This window comes from Primulina eburnea, chromosome 12 (genome assembly GCF_022965805.1).
Source record: "Primulina eburnea isolate SZY01 chromosome 12, ASM2296580v1, whole genome shotgun sequence".
Classification (NCBI taxonomy): Eukaryota; Viridiplantae; Streptophyta; class Magnoliopsida; order Lamiales; family Gesneriaceae; genus Primulina; species Primulina eburnea.
In genome coordinates, this window is record NC_133112.1 from 1667322 (window position 1) to 1687528 (window position 20207).

The 20207-nt window shown below is 33.7% G+C and overlaps 1 protein-coding gene across 1 annotated transcript; it reads right to left on the minus strand.

Annotated features, from left to right (window-relative positions):
• Positions 1-2289: 2289 nt before the first annotated feature.
• LOC140807547 (protein SHI RELATED SEQUENCE 5-like) lies at positions 2290-4196 on the minus strand. Its single transcript, XM_073164450.1, has 2 exons — positions 3180-4196; positions 2290-2701 (listed from the first exon to the last, which is right to left on the minus strand). Exons 1-2 carry the CDS (start codon positions 3820-3822, stop codon positions 2352-2354), a joined length of 993 nt encoding a protein of 330 aa, XP_073020551.1. The 5' UTR covers positions 3823-4196; the 3' UTR covers positions 2290-2351.
• Between the last annotated feature and the right edge of the window lie 16011 nt (positions 4197-20207).

Below are 20207 nucleotides of genomic sequence, written 5' to 3' on the forward strand. Positions count from 1 at the left end.
GTATTATCTCTCCAAACAATTTAATTTGTAGGTTTTTATAATTTTTCGAGTGACTAATCATTATTAAAGTTCAACCTACAATATTTATGGGCTGGACTAATGGATCAGTTTTCATCTAATCTTGACAATTTAGGCCCGGGAAAAAATTTTCGTCTTGCGGATTGCTCTTTTAAAAGAAAAATACTTGAAAAAGATTCTGTATGTGATCCAAGAAAATTCCAATGTATCTTTTCCAAGAGTACGTCTTTCATGATACGATCTCATAAATCTTTATTTCTGAGACGCATCAATCTTACTGATATTCACAATAAAAAGTAAGATTTTTTAATGGATGACCCAAATAAGATATATGTCTCAGAAAATACGACTCATGAGATAGTCTCACACAAGTTTTTGCTCTTTTAAATGGATTGGTCCAGAATTTTCTATGTTTCTTTACTTTTTTAAAAAAAAAATAGACAAGCAACTGACACAATTAAAATTTTTGAATATTTACATTGATCTTTCTAAACAAAACTTGAAAATTCTCCTCACCTGTCATTAAAAAAAAATTAATATGTTGAACAGTACTGGGATTTCAAGTATTTGTTTAAGATGATTTTATAAAATAAAAAAAAAAATCAGACATAATGGGGAACTTTTTGGACTATATTGTGTATGCACAGGCCCAATAACTGTGCCGACAAATGGGTAGCAAGTAGCAAACATAAAATGACCAAAGATGCATAAATATTCAATCATGTATCCGATAAGATTATATTAACTTTGGTTAATTAACAAAATATATATTAATGATATAGAATTTATTTCATTCTAGTACAACTGTACCAAAAATAGGAATAGATCCCTCACTTCGCTCGTTTGAGAGTATCCATGCAGCAGATTCTAATTGCAGCAAACTACTGCTGCGCGTACATTTTTAAAAAGTAATGCACGACGGGAAGAGAAATATATATTTGTTTTACTTTAGGTGAGGTGCATGAATTTCAAATATAGTGAAAGTTGTCTGTTTCTTACACATGGCTACAAGCCTATTAAAAACTCAAACTTTAATCTTACCATATTGTGTGTACTTCACACTACAGCGGTATTTACATCCATTCCTATTTATAACATGCAACTTGCAGAAACATAAGCATCGGCATTTAAATTCCGCAGCTTCCAATACTTACTTTCTATAATTCATATCCACATTGTCAAATACTCTGTAGGAAAATTTGCATTCATGGACATGACGACAAAGAGATCAAAATTAACAAAATCATCTTGTTATAAATTGACCTATTTTGGTTTTAATATTTTAATTAGTCGAAATTTGGTCGTCATATTATAAGTTATATCTTTTTTTCTAGTCATATTTCCAATGGACGTAACAACAATCTACAAAAACACATCAGCAGTACTCCGTGGGTACTCCGATAAAATATGACTTGAACAAAAGAATAGAAGTCAACCTAAGAACACCAAATTTTGACTGTTTAAAATATTAACACAAAATTTGCTATTTCCCCACAGTATAATCGTGGGTATAGTTTTCTCAAAGAAAAACATTCACAGTATATTCGAAAAAAAATTAATTAGAGATTTAGATGAAAAGATCTGTGGGATGGACTAGTAGATCATGAAGTTCATTATGCTTTGAGTCTTTTAGCAGAAATGAGTGACCCATTAAGTGCATCAGCCGATGCATGCAAGAATAAGACTACCACTGCAGCACTGTCCATATTGTAAACTGTTATAAATGGGATAACCAATTAAGTTAGAAAAACTACTCAATGTTATGCCATCTATATAAAAGTTAAATTATATTTAAACATATGATAAAGTTGTTGTGTGAAAAATAACTTTAAGTTGAAGTAAACTAGAATTATATAGGTTCATTAATATAATCCGAACTATAAATAACAATATAATTCATGCATATGAAGTATGTGTGTTAATAAAAATGATATATCGGCACTTTATTAATTATTTTATAAAATTGTCGGGATAAGTGAAATGTATACTAATTGGTATATGGGAAGAAACTAAAACGTACAATGAGGGGAAAAGGCTTCATCGAGTTCAAAACCAACGAGAAAGGCAACAAAAAAACAAGCTAGTCAAGCGAAGAATGATGCAAAAACATGGAACATGCGGAATGCACACATCCAAATGTTGCACAAAATTACAAAACAAATCCTTCCACATCAAAAGAGCAAGAGAAAAAAAGGTCATCGATAAGACAAGCGAAAATAATATTTAGCACAAAATCATAATAGAAATTCGAACAAAAAACAATAATAAACATTCAAATTGACGTGCTTCTCCATACATCGATTTGCCCAATGCTCAAACACAAATTCAACTTCTTAAGGTCTTGGTGGTGAGAAGAATTGCGTACCCGCCATGAATGCACTCATTGGAGTAGGGTAAATGGAAGGATCAAGCATGCTGAGATTTGGGTGGCTGGTGTTCGTTGCCGCCGCCGCCGTGATGAGATCAAGCGGCTGTTGTCCGGAGGAACCCTGATCCCCACCACCACAAGGGTACCGGATTTCGCGCCCTTGATCGTAAAGAACCCCTTTAAAAACATGGCCTCCAATGTTAACAGATGTCTGATAAGCAAAATGCTCCTCCGCATCATCCATTGCACTCACTCTCACGCAACGAAAGACAGCTGGGGAATTCACTTCTGGTGGAAAGTGTCCAAAGTCAAACCCTAGCACCACCGAAGTCAAATAAAGAAATTATCAGAACAAAAGAAAACCATTGAAAATGGAACCAACATGATTACAGATATCAAACTATATCTCTTGACTAACTTCTTTAGACGTGTTCTTTTCGCGTCATTTTTACTCAGCAACAGTAGAGTAGAGTTGAGTGGGTGGTTGGATTTAATTCAGGGCACGCAAATGATATCTACGTATATAGATGTTTTATTCGGCTATTTCTATTGCTAATTATTAGTACAGATATGTAGCACTTGTACCAAGAGTTTTTTTTTTTTTTTTGGATTTACCTATCATTTTCCATATCATATAATATAGCGTCACAGTTCTTGGGAAAACCTTGCATCAATTTCTATTCACCTTTCACACCAACTAATCTACTCTTCAGTAATTCAAAACCTAAGTGAAGCTTTTTTTCAGGGAAAAAAACACGCACACACATTCAATCACCTAAAAAAATAACATCACCTGCTGTGGAAGCCGGAAAACGTGAGGTAAGAACACGAGCAAGAGTGGAACTATCCCCACCGTCGCCGCCAGTTGGGTTGTCTCGCAGCCGTTTGGGAATCTCCTCTCTTACAGTCAGGATCTGCCGATCCTGCTGCAATGCCGCGAACTGCTGTTGCCTCTCTCGTCGTTTAGCCGCCGGTACCCACGTGCTTTTCAAATGGGTCTGGCACGAAAACCCACGGCTCTTGCAGCAAGTCCGACATCTCAAATGCGAGCAATCTTTCTTAGCTTGGTTCCCACAATCTTGACAGTTCATTCCGGCGTTCGCACCTTTACCCGGCCTCGTCACCCTAAACCCTGATGCTGATCTATACGTATAACTCGAAGAATCATCACCAAAATCACCGGAAATGACAATATTACCGCTCCTTCTGGTGTTACTACCACTTGGCCCAACAGAGAAGTCCACATCTTGAAAATTGTGATGCAGATTTTGCTGCTGCTGCTGATGTCTTTGTTGATGCAGATGATGGTACTGTTGCCATAGCTCGAAACCCTTGTTGTAGATCTCTTCGTTTTTTAACAGGAAAAAGCTACTATTAGTATCCTTGTGCTGTAATCCTTGGTCCTTACCACCACCTAACGAGAAAAACCCAGACATATTCCAGCCCTATAAGCTAATTCTAATCTCAATTTCAAGGAACAATCCATAGCAATAATAAAAACACCACCTCAGGCTTCAGGGATATGGAGGAGGGGCCGGAACTACTTTACAATAAAAAAAGCTAAAGAAAATATCCATGCCAATGAGTGCTTTTGGGTGGGTTAATTCGTAAATTTACGTTTATCTAAATAATTGGGCTCGCTTCACTGAGTTGCTTCTTCTGTGCATAAAAACTCGTAGCGCGGAGTATGGGGCATTGGACGAGTGTTTTGTGCTGACACACTGCGTTTTTTTGTGTGTGTAAGTGCGCGTTTGAGAAGGTTTTTTTCCCACTGTTTGCAGCTTTTTCCCAGACAAAAAAATTCGGGAATTTCTACACAGGAATGTGGAACCAAAACGAGAATTTAACGTAAGAATTATTGGCAACATAATGCCCAAAAGTAATGAGATTTTATACATTTTATCCTACTGTTACAAATTCAAAATAGAGAGCAGTGACGTTAAGAATTTTAAATAGCCAATTTTTTAGTTTAATTACATTAAAATTGATCCTTTATTATTATATATATATATATAAATATATATATATATATATATTATGAGCTTACTTTGACTTCACATAAGAATTTTAACATCTTCCAGATATACTAAACTGTCATTTAAATTAATTCTGATTCATCTACGTTACGTATAAATAATATTCGTACCATAATTTTTGAAATCGACAAAATATCTCTCGATTGGACATGCACGCAAGGTGAACACAAGGCTAGTTTTAATTACATATTAAAGCCAGAGCTCTGCGACTGCAGACGCCGCCGCCAGCCACTGCAACCTCAAATTTAAAGACATAAGCACACCACCACTTTCCCTCTCCCTTCTCTGTCAAATTTCAACAATATAAAATTAAATCCCAGCCCTTCACTACTCATCCTACGGCTTGTGTACATCCACGTCCATTTCCTCAGCTTGTTCTCCCCCCCCCCCCCCCGGAAAACACGCTCTAATATCTTATTTTCCGATTCTGAACCACAGTTTGGAATAGTAATTAAGGTACAGAATTTCAAATAAATTAGAAGGCAATTCACCAAATTAGGAAACAAAGGTGACAGCTACATTTAGTAGCCAAATCTTTTATCACTGACTAATTAGCCTGTATAATTAAGTTTTTCTGTTCTAAACGTCACACTCAATCACATTAATCTCTTACATTTGAAGTGTCCTTGTATGCTAATCCGGTTCGTTCGATCTTGGGTGTGGGGGCGGTGCCCACATCTCATATGAATAGTTAAGATTCCACTTCATGTAAAAAAAAAAATTAACAAAAAATAAAATTGAGTCTGAAAAAATTCCAACCTTTGAATATACCCTTATAGACAGTAGGATGGAATAATCCAGCTAATCCATTGTTGTATGACTATTTTGTAGATGCTTGATTCATAATATGATATATAATCATTAAATATATGTCTGTATTAGATTAAAAGAATCGTAATATCTTGAAACAGATTTTTCACCTCCAAATTTACTATATTTACATAATTTGTGAAAATGAGAAAAAATTGGACCTCTGTTTAATTTGTATAGAACTTGGTAGGTTTCAATTTTGAAAAATTATAATTGTTAGATGCAATAATTATTCATTTTTAATATAACAATCGAAATGTGATGTTTAAGTTGTACAATTTAAAATATTTGAGTTGTAACGCTGTAGTTTTTCGTAAAACAGCAAGCGTTTGGTCCTACAGTTGATATCGGAGCCAAGGTCACGAATTCGATTCTCATTGATCGAAAGGAGTGAAATTGTTGGGAGATAGATTGATGGGTACAATTATTATTCATAATTGGTATAAAAATTAAAATGTGATGTTTGAATTGTCGTACGATAAAATATTTTATATCGTAATGTTATTATCAATTATAATTTTTGATAAAACCACGAACATTCGATCATATGTTGATGTTAAAATTAAGTAGATGTATATATAGGTCCTATTCAGCGGTCAACCCCTCCGGTCCATCGGATAGAACATCAGTACTGATGTAACGTGAAAGAGTCTTAATATATTCCCATGAAATATGGTTAGACAAACATGTACCCACCATATGCTATATAATAATAAATTATAAGAACAAGTAAAAAAAAAAAAAAAGAAGCTATGATATATATTATCCTTTTAGGGCATATTTTATTGTAAATCTTCAACATTTTTTTTATCTATGTTATTATTAGCACGCATTTATGTGGTTGTGAATCTTTGTTACCACGTTAACTTAACACTCCAATTTAATCATAGTTACTTGTCTTGTTCAAAATCACCGAGGTCTCCAATTTAATCATAGTTAATTGTATTGTTCAAAATAACTGAGACTGCGTTTGGATGGAGAATAGATCTCTTATGAAACAGTATCAAGAATATTTATCTGTGAGACGGGTCAACTCTACCGATATTCACAATAAAATGTAATACTCATAGCATAAAAAATAATATATTTTCATGAATGACCCAAATAAAATATATGTCTCACAAAATACGACTCGTGAGACCGTCTCATTTTAGGTTTTACAATCCCCTATTCTTATTGAAAACTCCACGTACAACCAGAAAAGAATAAGATATAGGAGTAAAATGCTTCGCTGTGATTGTGAAATTTTATTTTTTTTTTGAAATTGATGAAATTATGTAAAGTCGTTTGCCAAAAAAAATTTGAAATTGACCTTGTAGCAACATATTTGACAATCTATTTTCTTGCTTCGGATGTGTAGCCCTTTTAAAGGGTTAAATGCTATATGAATACAAATTTCTTATTAGCTTCAACATTTATCAATTACTAATTTGGTGTTCTATTTTTACTTTTTTTTCCTGTATAGTCATTATCAATTTGCAAGAGTTTCCACCAAATTTCAATTTGTTTCACAGTTCATAGATATAAAGTTGAGAATAAATAACACCGATTTGGTAAATATTCAACTTCATAATATATATTTAATTTCGATCTATGTTTTTTTCTTCTTTAATAAATAAATATATATATATATATATATATCGATTTTGATGTATTTTTCACCTATCGTATACATCTATATACCGTGGGCGAGCCATTAAAATGATATTTGTGGCCATTTGAAAAGACATTTCCCAGAGAAGGGAGGTGCAGAAGAAAGAAACATAGCTCGAAAAGACAGAAACCGGGCTTGGACCATTCTTAGTTCCCCAAACTTTAATACGATTCTTGAAAAAAAAAAAAAAAATCTGTCACGGGCACTGATAAAGATTTTAGGGAAAAAAATCCCTTTTCTTGAAAAAAAAAACGCGTGAGATTTTCCTTAATCCGTGACAATAATCATACAATTTTTTAAAAAAAACAAATATTTTGAATGAATTACATATTAACTATATATATAAATATTTTGAGGGAATATTTTTTTAATAACCTAAATTGCGTACGTTTGTTTAGGGGCCCGAGGAGCTTCTTCTTCTTCTTTTCCCTTTATACATTTTAATTTTTACCCCTTGATTCTCTTTACTGTTTTACGGATATAAATATCAAAATCTTTAGCATATGATTGAATTAAAACCAGTAAATTTTGTATCTGAGTAAATTCATTTGGAATTAATCATTTGATGTAAAATCGATTTTATAAATTGTTGGATTTTTGTTTAGAATGTATATAAAAAGATTTCAAATAAGTTATTTTAATTTCACCCCTACTACCTAGCTAGAATTCGAGTGGATTAATCAATGAAAATAATATTTGTCGAGGTAAAAAAAATAAAATGAAGAAATTAGCAAAACATGAGAAAAAAACCCAGAATAATTGAATGTGTGACAGTTTCACTTTCATTCAATCCTCGAGCCCTGCGTACGATTACCTTTGATGCCGGGTTGACGCTCTCCATTCCATCATTTCAATATATAGTTTTATAATAAAAAACGAAACAAAAAAACGTCATATCCAAAAATATATTAAGTATTTATTCTTCCTTTTAATTTCAGTTGTCGTTTTGAAATTAAAACTCACACTTTTATTTCAGTTTTATGTCGTTTCACTCAAATTATAATGACAATGACTTATGATGGTTATTGTTTGTAATTATGTAAAAATGATACATAGGAAATTAAGATTATATTTGTCTTCATCTTACGTTATTTATTGCGAATCACATTGTCTAATTTATTTCACATGTTATCTTACTGAATTATGAGACAATCAAATAAATAATAAAATTTAGACGCATTTTACTTATTTAATATTAATATTGATTTATATTCTTTAGGTTTCAATATTTATATATTTTTTTTATCCATTAATCGTTCTGGAAGTGATTTTATATCGCCTTTATACCAAAATCTAAGAGCCTACACCAGTCATCAATTCAAGATGTATCGATTGGGCCTGGATGGTTGGGCTCTAATGAGTGTGGCGGGCCTTTGTTAGTCTTCAATAAGACTGGACTGGAGACCGAGGGCCAATCATTTGGGTTACTTATACCATGGTGTTATATATAGTCCTCTCCTCGCCCTTTTAAATCGAGAAATGTTGTACTTAAATTTAAAACCAGTGGATAATTTGCTCTACGCCTCCGTTTGGTATGTGTGATGAGATAAATAAATTATTAGTACTTAGATTAATTAAAAAATGAGATATATGGATTAATAGTATGGTGAGATAAATAACATGGTGTTTGGTATGATTTTAAAATGATGGATTAATTTTGTAATTTTATTGTAATGATCAAAATACCCCAAATGTTAATTAAATATATATTTTTAAAATAATTAAATATTTATAATTATAATTTATATTTATTAAAATTAATTTAAATATATTTATTATAAATAAATTTGTAAATATACATTATTTTAATAATTAAAATAGTAATAATATTTTGAATGTTAATGTTAAATAAAGTTTAATAGTAATTATAATATTATTGTTTTTATAAAATAATTATAAATATTTTTAAAATAATTTGATAGATAATTAAATATTTATAATTATATTTTACATTTATTAAATTAATTTAAATATATTTGTAAATATACATTTAATTAATACTTAAAATAGTAATAATATTTTAAATATTAATTTTATTGTTAAATAAATTTTAGTGATAATTACAATATTATTGTTTTTTTAAAAAAATAATTGAAAATAATAAAAATATATGAAATTAATTTATAAAAAAAAATAATAATTTAAATATTATATTAATTATTAAATTTTCACTAATTTTAATTTTTATGTTATATTGAAGAAGACAATTCAAGGGTATTATGGTCAATATATAATCTTATCATGATCACTATTCAAGAATTATACATTATCACACATTTGAGGATGTATTTTTAATCAAACAAATAACATGATTAGTGAGGGCTTTCAATCATAATCAAGGGTTTGAAAACTAAATAAAAAATGAACCAAACACAAGATAAGAAATGATTATTTAATAATCATTCTTTTATCATGATTATCAAACATAGCCTGAATTTTTATTTTTAGATGTGAGAGAACTAGTTTCTGAGGTGGATTTAGATCAAATCCTAATCTTAACAAGATGATGTCCAAAACTCACGTGGTTTTGCGTTCAAATCTCACTTGTGTGAGTAGTGTAGCTGGTCAAGTTAAGAAAATTTCAACCCGTTGTATTAAAAAAAAATTTACTATGGATTTGGGCAAGAATTCCTTGACCATTGACAAGGGTGATTCGCCCGTCCATGTGGTTTTGCATTCAAATACTACTGGTGTGGTTAGTATAAGTAGTTTAGCTAGATATTCTCGTCCTATTGTATCAAAAAATTACTGTGAATTTATGGTGACCGGTGACAAAAAGTAACTGATTCTTAAATTACTTTATCAACTTCCGCGACCCCTTTTCACCATTTTAGCAAAGTTTTCCTTTTGTAGCAACATCAAACTTCAAAACCCCCTCCCTCCCCTTTCCTAGAACTCTCCCCACAGAATTTTAATTTCTCATCTGTTTCAAAATCTGAGAAAAAGAAAGATGGCTCGTGGTCAGATCCAGATAACGAGAATAGAGAACCAAACAAACAGGCAGACACTACAAGAAATTCTGCATACAAAAACGCACATACGACAACGGTTTTTGTGAAAAACCATTTTTGTCATATGTTTACAACGATTTTTAAAAATCGTTAAAAATCGTTGTCTTTGGGGGGCAAAGACAACCGTTGTCTTTTTGGGGTCAAAGACAACGGTTTTTAGGGTCAATGACAACGCTTCTATAAAACCGTTGTCATTGAGCGTTCTTTTAGGGTCAATGACAACGGTTCTATGAATCATTTTCTATTAGCGTGTTTTTTTGGACAATCGACGACGGTTTTAAAAATCCGTTGTCGATTAGTATGGTTTTTGGACACCGTCGCTATAGACAACGGTTTGGTATAAACTATCGCTAAATTTAGCGACGGTTTTAAGTAACACTGCCGCATGTTTAAAATTAGCGACGGGCGACGGTTTTACATCACCCGTCGCTACATTTAGCTACAGTTTTGTATAAACCGTCGCTATATTGAGCGACGGTTTAAAGCCAAATTGTAGCATAATTAAAACATACGGCGGATTTTTTAAAACCGTCACTAAAATTAGCTACTTTTTTCTTAAAAATGTGGCTACATTTAGCATCGGTTTAATGAAAACCGTTGCTAATTTGAAATTAGCTACAGTTTAATCAAATACCGGCGCAAATTCTCTATAAATATCTTTATTTTCGGTCCATTTTTCTCCACAACACTTAAAATTTTTCTCTCTTCCACGATTTTATCGCTTCACACAATACTTAAAACTTTTCTCACTACTTCATAACATTTAAATTTTTCTCTCTTACACGATTTTATTACTTCACAGCACTGAAAATTTTTCTCTCTTACACGATTTTTAAAAACCGTCGCAAATTCTACCTACCACAACGGATAAAAACCGTTGTCGTTTAACGGACTTTCAACAACACCCTCACTTACAACAGTTTTAAAAAAACAACGGATTCGTACGTCGTTTTTGTTGTAGTGAGGTGACCTATTCTAAGAGAAGAAATGGGCTTTTCAAGAAAGCGCAGGAGCTTACTGTTCTTTGTGATGCTAAGGTTTCCATGATCAGCACTCAAAAGCTTCATGAATACATCAGCCCCTCTTCCACGTACGTAACATTTGCTTGTTTCTTGTAGGGATTCTTGATTTTGTATATATTTTTTATGTTCTCCTTTTTTTCCCTTGTTTTAGGATAAAGCAGTTGTTCGATCAGTATCAGATGGCGGTGGGGGTTGATCTATGGAGGTCTCAATATGAGGTTTTTAGTTTATTATTTAAAAATGATTTTCAGTTATTTCGATCTATTATGAATGTTCCATTGAATGAATTTCATGCTTGCATTTCGGGAGAATACAAATAATCAATAAGATCTCTAATACTCTTTGGAACGGACTTTTAATTAGCCGGAGCTTATTTGTGAAGCATGCATAACTGTTCTATTCTCTGTCTTGATTGGTTGCAAGAAAAGATGAGTCTTTTTCATACGCGAGGGCGGGTTGTAAGTAGTTTATGGGCTTTTAGGCCCAATCTGACTCGATTATTTTGAATGGTAGAGCCCAGACCAATTTGTTCATTACCCGGCCCGTCTGATTCTTTGCCTCGACTTTGGTGTTAAAATTTAATTTATTGCCTTTTTTTAAAAATAGTTTCAGCTTCCTCCATCTATGTTGGGTAATGTCTTCAATTTATTCATTCTTACACAAAATTATGCCAAATCATTCAAACTTTTAGTATTTTCCTGATATAACTTTTTACAAAAAAATTATTTGCGTTAGACAGGCGGGGATCAAATTAATTTAATCAATTTAGATTCAAAATTAATCGTCCGCAAATTTAGAAAATAGTCATAAAAATTATCACTCTTGATTCCAAGGCTTCACCGAGAAATTAGACATAAATTCAGATTGGATAAAAAATTTCCCTGCTCGTTCATTCACATTTCTGCGCGTCTTTGGAGGAAAATTTTCCTTCAAGTTTGTGTCATGAAAACGAGCCAATCTAAGGGGGTTTCTTGTCGGGTAAAGTTCACTGTTTATTTTTCAGCTACATGTCTGATTATTTATAATAAATAATAACTGAGAGAATTCTTCTCCATGAAACTACATATCGCTACTTGAAAAGTCTCCCTCTTGTTTGCAAGAACTTAATATCTTTATTAATAAATTAAATAACTTAAATCGGCGCCGATAAAATTAGGTCCGATGAAATCTACCTAATCTTGTACCTGTTGATATAATATATTAATGCAAAAATTTATGTGAGACGGTCTCACGGGTATTATTTGTGAGACGGATCTCTTATTTGGGTCACCCATAAAAAAGTATTACTTTTTATGCTAAGAGTATTACTTTTTATTGTGAATATGGGTATTGTTGACCCGTCTCACATGAAACTCACTCATATATTAATATTATATTATCAAATACTGTTTATTTGTTTTACGACGATAGATACTCTTAGATACACACTAGTACATGCAAACATAAAATTCCATTCATAATTAGGTAAGTCTTTGTCCTGCTGCCTTTATTTTTCTGTATGAAAGGAGTGCGGAGGTACAATGAATTAAGATAATGGTACCTCGCTGACTCGAAAAAATCAAGGTAATCTCGTTTACAATAATCTATTTTTACATATTAAATATATTTACATATAATTCGACAGATTTCCTTTTATACATCATTTTCAAAAAAAAAAAAAAATACAGTCCTCAGAAAATAAAAAAGACGACACAATAATTATATAAAGTTGACAATATATCAATATGACAGTTCCGAAAAAAAATCGTGTCAATGCTATTTGCATAAAAAAATAAATGAAATCTTTTTGTTTTGAAATTTGTTTTGAAAAATTAATATTATTCGTACATTTGTTTAATGGGGAAGTTATTGAAAAATCCCCAATCAAAAAATTTTTTTGGCTTCACTCTCTATCCACAAAATTGTGGTATTATATCATACAAAATGTGGTACACTTCATGTGAAAATGTGGTACTAAAAAAGTACTTAGGGACTGAACACAAAAAAAAATGGCGGCTGGGGACTGAACCCAAATTTCCCGTTGTTTTTAATTTCATGTATAATGGTCAACAAACAACAGCTAGTCAATCATTCACGTTTTATGAATTCAAAAATAATTTATAACTTTTATTATAAAACTAGTATATTTCTACAATATAATTAACTGAAGTAATTTTTCTAGTGAAAAATCCTGAATCCGCCTCAAATAGTCAAATATAAGCTCAAGGTAATAATATTTTTATTACATTTCTTGATTATTACGAGTTGTACGAGATCAATAAATTTTTATAAATGTAATAATGATTGCATCATTTCGATTTGGATCAGATTTTGACCCTTCCAGATATTAATCGTGCTACTTTGTGCTGATAGCCTGGATTTCAGCATTTAATACCCATCTTTTAGAACGATTATTTTAGTTTATCCTTAGAACAATCATGATAGATTTACATTAATTAATCATGGATGGCGTTTAAAATTATAATATCACTTCTATTTGAATATAAATCAAATTTATATACACACAACATGAGCGTCAATACACTAATATTTAAAAGACAAAAACTTGTGTGAGACAATCTCGTGTGTCGTATTTTGTGAGATGAATATCTTATTTGGGCCATCCATGAAAAAATATTACTTTTTTTATGCTAAGAGTATTACTTTTTATTGTGAATATCAGTAGGGTTGACCGTCTCACAGATAAAGATTCGTGAGATCGTGACATTGTTTTACCAAATTTCTTCTTAGTGGATTTCGTACATATGAAGGTTATTGGTTTCCAGTATTTATATCATTTTCAACTCATACTGAGCTAAAAAAATGAAACATTTAAATTCCAGAATAATTACGAATATAAGGTTTTTTTTAGAATTTTTACAAAACATACAAGGATTTATTAAAAATATGTCAAAGAAATTAAACAACAAAGGATTTATCAAGATCCATCTCGTAAACATAAATTCAAAAAAAACCCATAATATATATATATATATATATATATATATATATTAAAAAAAATTGGCTAATAATAATTGTAGGCTTTGACCTATTTTCTTGCCCATGTATTGAGATATATTTTAATAGTGGAACCATACTCAGGACAGGTTGGAATAAATCGAAAATCTGGAGAGAAACATATAAATATATTATATTATTATTTTAACACATGTCCTTTTTCGAAATTATGTCATGCGTGACGTAATTTCACACTGTAATGTTTAATTAATTAGGATTATATTATTGTACACCAATTGCGGTGCCCTATTCCCCTGAGATTTATGTATTTATCGGCGCCATTTAGGTTTTGTTTAATTACACAAATTACAGTTGTTCACGTGGCCACACGTGTTTGACTAAGGTAAGTGAAAAGCTAATTTATAAAACTTTTCAAATTTATTGCAATACACAAATCTTACAATGACACCTCGACAGTAGCAAGATTCATTACTACGTTGTACATAATAAGATTATTTATTTTGCTTTTTTAAATTATATATAATTATAATTACATAATAATAATAATAATAATAATAATATATTATTATTATTATTATTATTATTTTTGCTTTTTTAAATTATATATAATTATAATTACATAATAATAATAATAATAATAATAATAATAATAATAATAATATTGTTTAGCCCAATTAATTGGTCAATGACCCAACTTGGCTATGGGGCAATTTGTTTAGCCAAAATCCTTCAAGCCCACGAGCCACAGTCCAACGGATAAAATCATATAGTTCCAAGCCATAGCCCAACGGATAAAGCCCAAGAAGAGTTGCAGTTTGGTCCAAGAAAAGCACGATGCCGGGAGTTGAACCATGACCCAACGTGAGTGATCGTGGAATGCGGTTGAAACTTCCCTGTGGAGGGCGACAAAAACAGAAGGATGAATCAGAAAGAAGCAACTCAACAACTACACACAAAAAAATCTACAGTAAAAAGCTCTGCAGAATTCTATCATCAATTGCACGCTCATTTTGCATTTTCCAGTATTTTAGTTTCTTCATATTTCGCATATTCCTCCGACTTTCTTGTAAAAATGTCGATCAAATTCATGGCAGCATAATGAATATTGATGTTGTTTATGAATTCCACCTTTAATTTCAGTATATTCTTCATTTTATGTTCTTATTTTTGGAGACATTTCGAGGGAATTAGAACGAACGATCGAATCGAGAAACACAACGTTTGGTAAAAGAAGTCAGATTATTTTCACAATTTTGGCACGAACACGTGCCTGGCACGCCCGCAATTTTCGTGACAAACAAGTTGGCACGCCCGGTGGGACCAAATGCCTCCAAAGCATACTGAGAAGAATGAGGGAATTCCTTCATCACAGGGGAAAGTTCATCGCTCACAGGAAGAAGAAACTGATCCAGATGGAAGAACTGTTGAAAGACTTGTTCACCAGTTCGAGGAAGAGACTATGAAGGAAGGAATTGCTGTTTCGGATGGTGATGGACCTTCAACAAACTTCATGTTGACTATGGAAAAGAATATCCGCAGTGATCTCAGAGAAATGACCCAAGCTTTTGCTACTGTTATAATGAAATTTGTGGCAGAGATGAAGGAATGGAGGAAGTCTACAAAAGGAGGGGTTGTTACATCAGAAAACGAAAAATTTCAAGAAGCGTACACTAAACTATTTAAAGATCAAGGCCAAGGATCGGGGATTCCTCAAGCAGGTGAAAATCGCCGCTTGGAAGAAGCATTGATTCCTCAATCTGCCAGGGAAGGAAGGTACACTCCTCCGCACAAAAGGTATGAGGAATTGGGGTTAAAATTCCAAAATTGCAGTAACAGTAAACAAATGGCTGGTAATATGTACTCTGTGACGTCTCCTAACTTACATCCAATGATGTATGGTGATGGGGGAATGCGTGGATATTCAGTGCTAGGTTCGGGGAATAACACTCGGGGGGCAAATTATTCCCTGCACCCATTGCGAAAAACTCCAGTTTTGGACTCCGAGACTATACATGATGTTATTCAAGAGTTGTATGGCCCGGGAGTGAGGCCATTCAACCGACCAGAGTTTCATAAGCCATACCTCGATGTTGTTGATCGTGAAAATCCTTACCCACGAGGATATCACATTTCAGACTTTACTTTATACTCGAGGGAAGACCGTCAATCTAACGTGGAACATGTGGCGAGGTTTAAAATACAGTGTGAGGAACTAGCAAATTTGGATAATTTTTCCAACTACAAGTTACGCTTGTTTCCCAATTCATTGACTAGTACTGCTTTTATTTGGTATGCCACACTGCCTCGGAAAATGATGTTTGAGGTAAAGGAGAACAAGACAGAAACTTTTCATGGAAAAGGCCGCTGTCACAGTGGAGATGATATGTATTATAGTGGGAGGAATATGAGGTACAGTAGGGGATCCATGGCCAAAAGGCCGGAGAACCAGCACCTCGGAAAGGTTTCATTTCATGGGTCAATGAATGGCGAGGGAAGGAGTGACCGACAGTCATTCCAGAAGCTAATACAGAGGCCAACACCTCTAGACACCGATAATAGATATGAAAGAAAATCTCGTTTTTTTATTCCTCCTAGAGCAATCCCCATTGGTATATGGAGGCGGGTAGAGCATCCAAAGTTCTTAAAACTGCTTTCTCGGACCCAAAAACGACGTCTGTTGAGACAAAAAGCTGTTGAGCGCAGATCTAAGGTGGAGGAATCACTAAGAGAGAAGAAAAAATTTGGGAGGAAGGCTACTGAAGATAAAGAAGAGGAGGATGATGACTTGTTGATGGAGGAAGACAGTAATGTTGTCAAGAAAGCTATTTTCAGGGTGGGACAGATTCTCATTTCATTTGAATGTGCCACTGGTTTGTTAGTGCTGCCAGAGGAGTTTAAGCGCAAAAGAACATTTGAATCCAATGTATTCACTGAAAATCAGAGTGGTACAGAATCCATTCAAACTGATATTTTGAATGAGAGCGTCGGTGTTCTTGTCGATGAAGAGAAAAGAGTGTTGATGAAACGACCCACCAACGAAATGACGAAACATATCAAACCACTCTACATTGTAGCACATGTGAAAGTCGTTGTCTAGGGTACTGATAGATAATGAGTCAGCTGTGAATATTCTACTCTACAGGATCCTTCAGAAGTTGGGGAAGAATGTGGAAGACTGGATTCCTACAGAAGTATTTGTGGTAGCTTGTACCGGAGAATCCACCAAAACCTTGAGAGTTTTACCAGCAAAGGTCACTGTAGGGTCTCGATCCTCTCTGTCAACCTTCTTCGTTGTCAATTTCAGTGTTAGCTTCCATACTTTGTTAGGGAGGGATTGGATTCACACCAATCATTGTGTGTCATTCTTCATGCACCGGTTATTGTTAATGTATAAGGAAGCTGAGGTTGAAGTGTTACAGGCTGATTCACAGCCGTATCAATATAATTCCAATGTCGTGGAAGCTAGATATTATGATGGAGCTTTTGGTCTAATTATGTTTCGTAACTACAGGGTGTATGGGCAATCAGGAGAAGTATACATGGATATTCAAAAAGTTAATGAAGCAGTTGAGAAGGTGCTCAAACCTACTGCCATGGTCTCTCCTAGACCCATGGTTCGACCTATTATCGAGGAGGTCGATGATTAAATTCACTAAAGAAGAGATGGAAGTCGCTGCAACTTCCGAGTGGAAAGCCAAAATGCAGCTGCTGGTGAACGAAGTGCAATCTCAGGAGTTGTGGGATATCGATAGAGCTGAAGTAATATTTGAGGAGGAATGTGGAGGTAGCGAGGAAGAAAAGTTACAAATGGAGGATTTAATCTTAGCTCCGGCTCAGATGAAAAATCGACAGCCGGAGACAAATGATTCTTAAAGTTGGAGTAAATAGGGAGTATTGTACAAAGTGGGCTGGACAGCCACTTTGGTTAATTATGGAATATTGACATGCAAAAAGTTTCTGTAAATATGCGAGGAATAGGCTTTTAAGCCATTCCTTGTTTGTAAATAATGATGGAGCATTTGTAAATAAATAAAGATACTGGCTCGTGGAGTTCCGCTGTAGTTAATTAATTTTGGGTAAGGTGTTCGTTGTTTTAGTTGGCCAAATCGATGACAAAGCGAAGTCCATTTAGTGCATGTCTTGAAACTTTGGTGAGTATTATTCGAAAAATCTGGTTTGGCCGTTAGTTGCGGATGCATATTGACTTGCGTGGTTTGCGTCGATATTAAGTGTTCAATTTTTAAGAAAATTTTGGCAGAGTTTCCCTTGTAAATGTAAAATGCCAAAAATACAAACACCTGCAAACAAATCCCAAGCAACAGATACCCAAACAACAGTGTATTCTAACGGCAAATTTGAGTTTCTGACCATTCCTCAACATTCACGAAACAGAAAAAGAAACAAGCCAAATCATGGCAGACAAGTGCAACATGTCAAGAAGGTACTACACTATGGTCCAGAAATTTCATAAAAATGCCAAAACATAAACTAGGATGGCCATAAAGATGGGACAGAGTTTTCAAGAGAGATCAAGTTGACGCAACTCTTCCTATTTGGACAAACACTTTGCCTGAGTCTGCTCAGCTGTTTGCAAGGTGTGCTTTCACTGTTGGTAAGCATGCTTTGTTGCACCATATCATCACCCAAGTGCTGGATATCGGCCTTGAGCTTATCGGAGAAAACTTTCAAGGCTTCACTATCGTGCAGAAGGGCCATCATGTCGGTTTTATGATGAGTGAGTTTGGCCTTTAATTTCTTTATCAGCTCTTCCTTGGAGTCAAAGTTCGCATTCTTCTATTGGAGAGTTGTTAGGATAACCTTTCTCTCAGAGAGCATACTGTCCAACCTCTCTTTCCGTGCTTTGAAATCTACCACTTGAACCAACGTCTCCGAACAAGTGAGGCTTGAATCCAGAAAAGCTGAAAACAATTGAAGGCGGATTATTTAAGATAACATGCAGTGGGTGTTGCAAGGTATTGCTCATAAAAAAATCACTCAGACATATTCACAAACATCTTGAGGGCAACATGAAATGTGACATATTCTACTATTTTTTTTTGTGATGGAGGATTGAGAAAAATTGTAAAATATACTTACCTTGAGAAGGTGTGGCTTGATGTAAAGGAAATTGATGATGACAATTTTCAGAAATTTGGATGACATCACAAAGGCAATGTAATCGACAGTGATACATGATGTGGGATCTCCATGAGCGGTTGAGTAGTTGTCTCGAAGTGAAGGAAGATCGGTTATAAATTCAATGAAGAATTGGAGGATTTTGGGGGAAGAAGACGAGGAAGAAGTTTGGGAAATATTGTGTTGTGAACTACACTGTTTTTTTTTTCTTTTCCTTCTTTTCTCCTCCTCCTCCTCCTCATTTATGTCGTATTATGAATTTGGGCCAACTTGTAAATGGCCAACACAATATATTTGAAGTACTAAACATAGCCAAATTGGCCCATGGGCCAAATTGGCTACGGGGGGGCAATTGTTTAGCCCAATTAATTGGTCAATGACCCAACTTGGCTATGGGGCAATTTGTTTAGCCAAAATCCTTCAAGCCCACGAGCCACAGTCCAACGGATAAAATCATATAGTTCCAAGCCATAGCCCAACGGATAAAGCCCAAGAAGAGTTGCAGTTTGGTCCAAGAAAAGCACGATGCCGGGAGTTGAACCATGACCCAACGTGAGTGATCGTGGAATGCGGTTGAAACTTCCCTGTGGAGGGCGACAAAAACAGAAGGATGAATCAGAAAGAAGCAACTCAACAACTACACACAAAAAAATCTACAGTAAAAAGCTCTGCATAATTCTATCATCAATTGCACGCTCATTTTTCATTTTCCAGTATTTTAGTTTCTTCATATTTCGCATATTCCTCCGACTTTCTTGTAAAAATGTCGATCAAATTCATGGCAGCATAATGAATATTGATGTTGTTTATGAATTCCACCTTTAATTTCAGTATATTCTTCATTTTATGTTCTTATTTTTGGAGACATTTCGAGGGAATTAGAACGAACGATCGAATCGAGAAACACAACGTTTGGTAAAAGAAGTCAGATTATTTTCACAATTTTGGCACGAACACGTGCCTGGCACGTCCGCAATTTTCGTGACAAACAAATATATTATTATTATTATTATTATTATTATTATTATTATTATTATTATTGATTCCAAGTTTAGATCCCATCGAATGTGTGCATGGGAAAAGAAAAGGAGTAATAGCTCTTAAATGTGCCATACATACTATGTTTCTGCACTAATAGCAATTGAAAAACAACACTATATAATTATTTAAAATCAAAATGAGAAACCTGTAGAA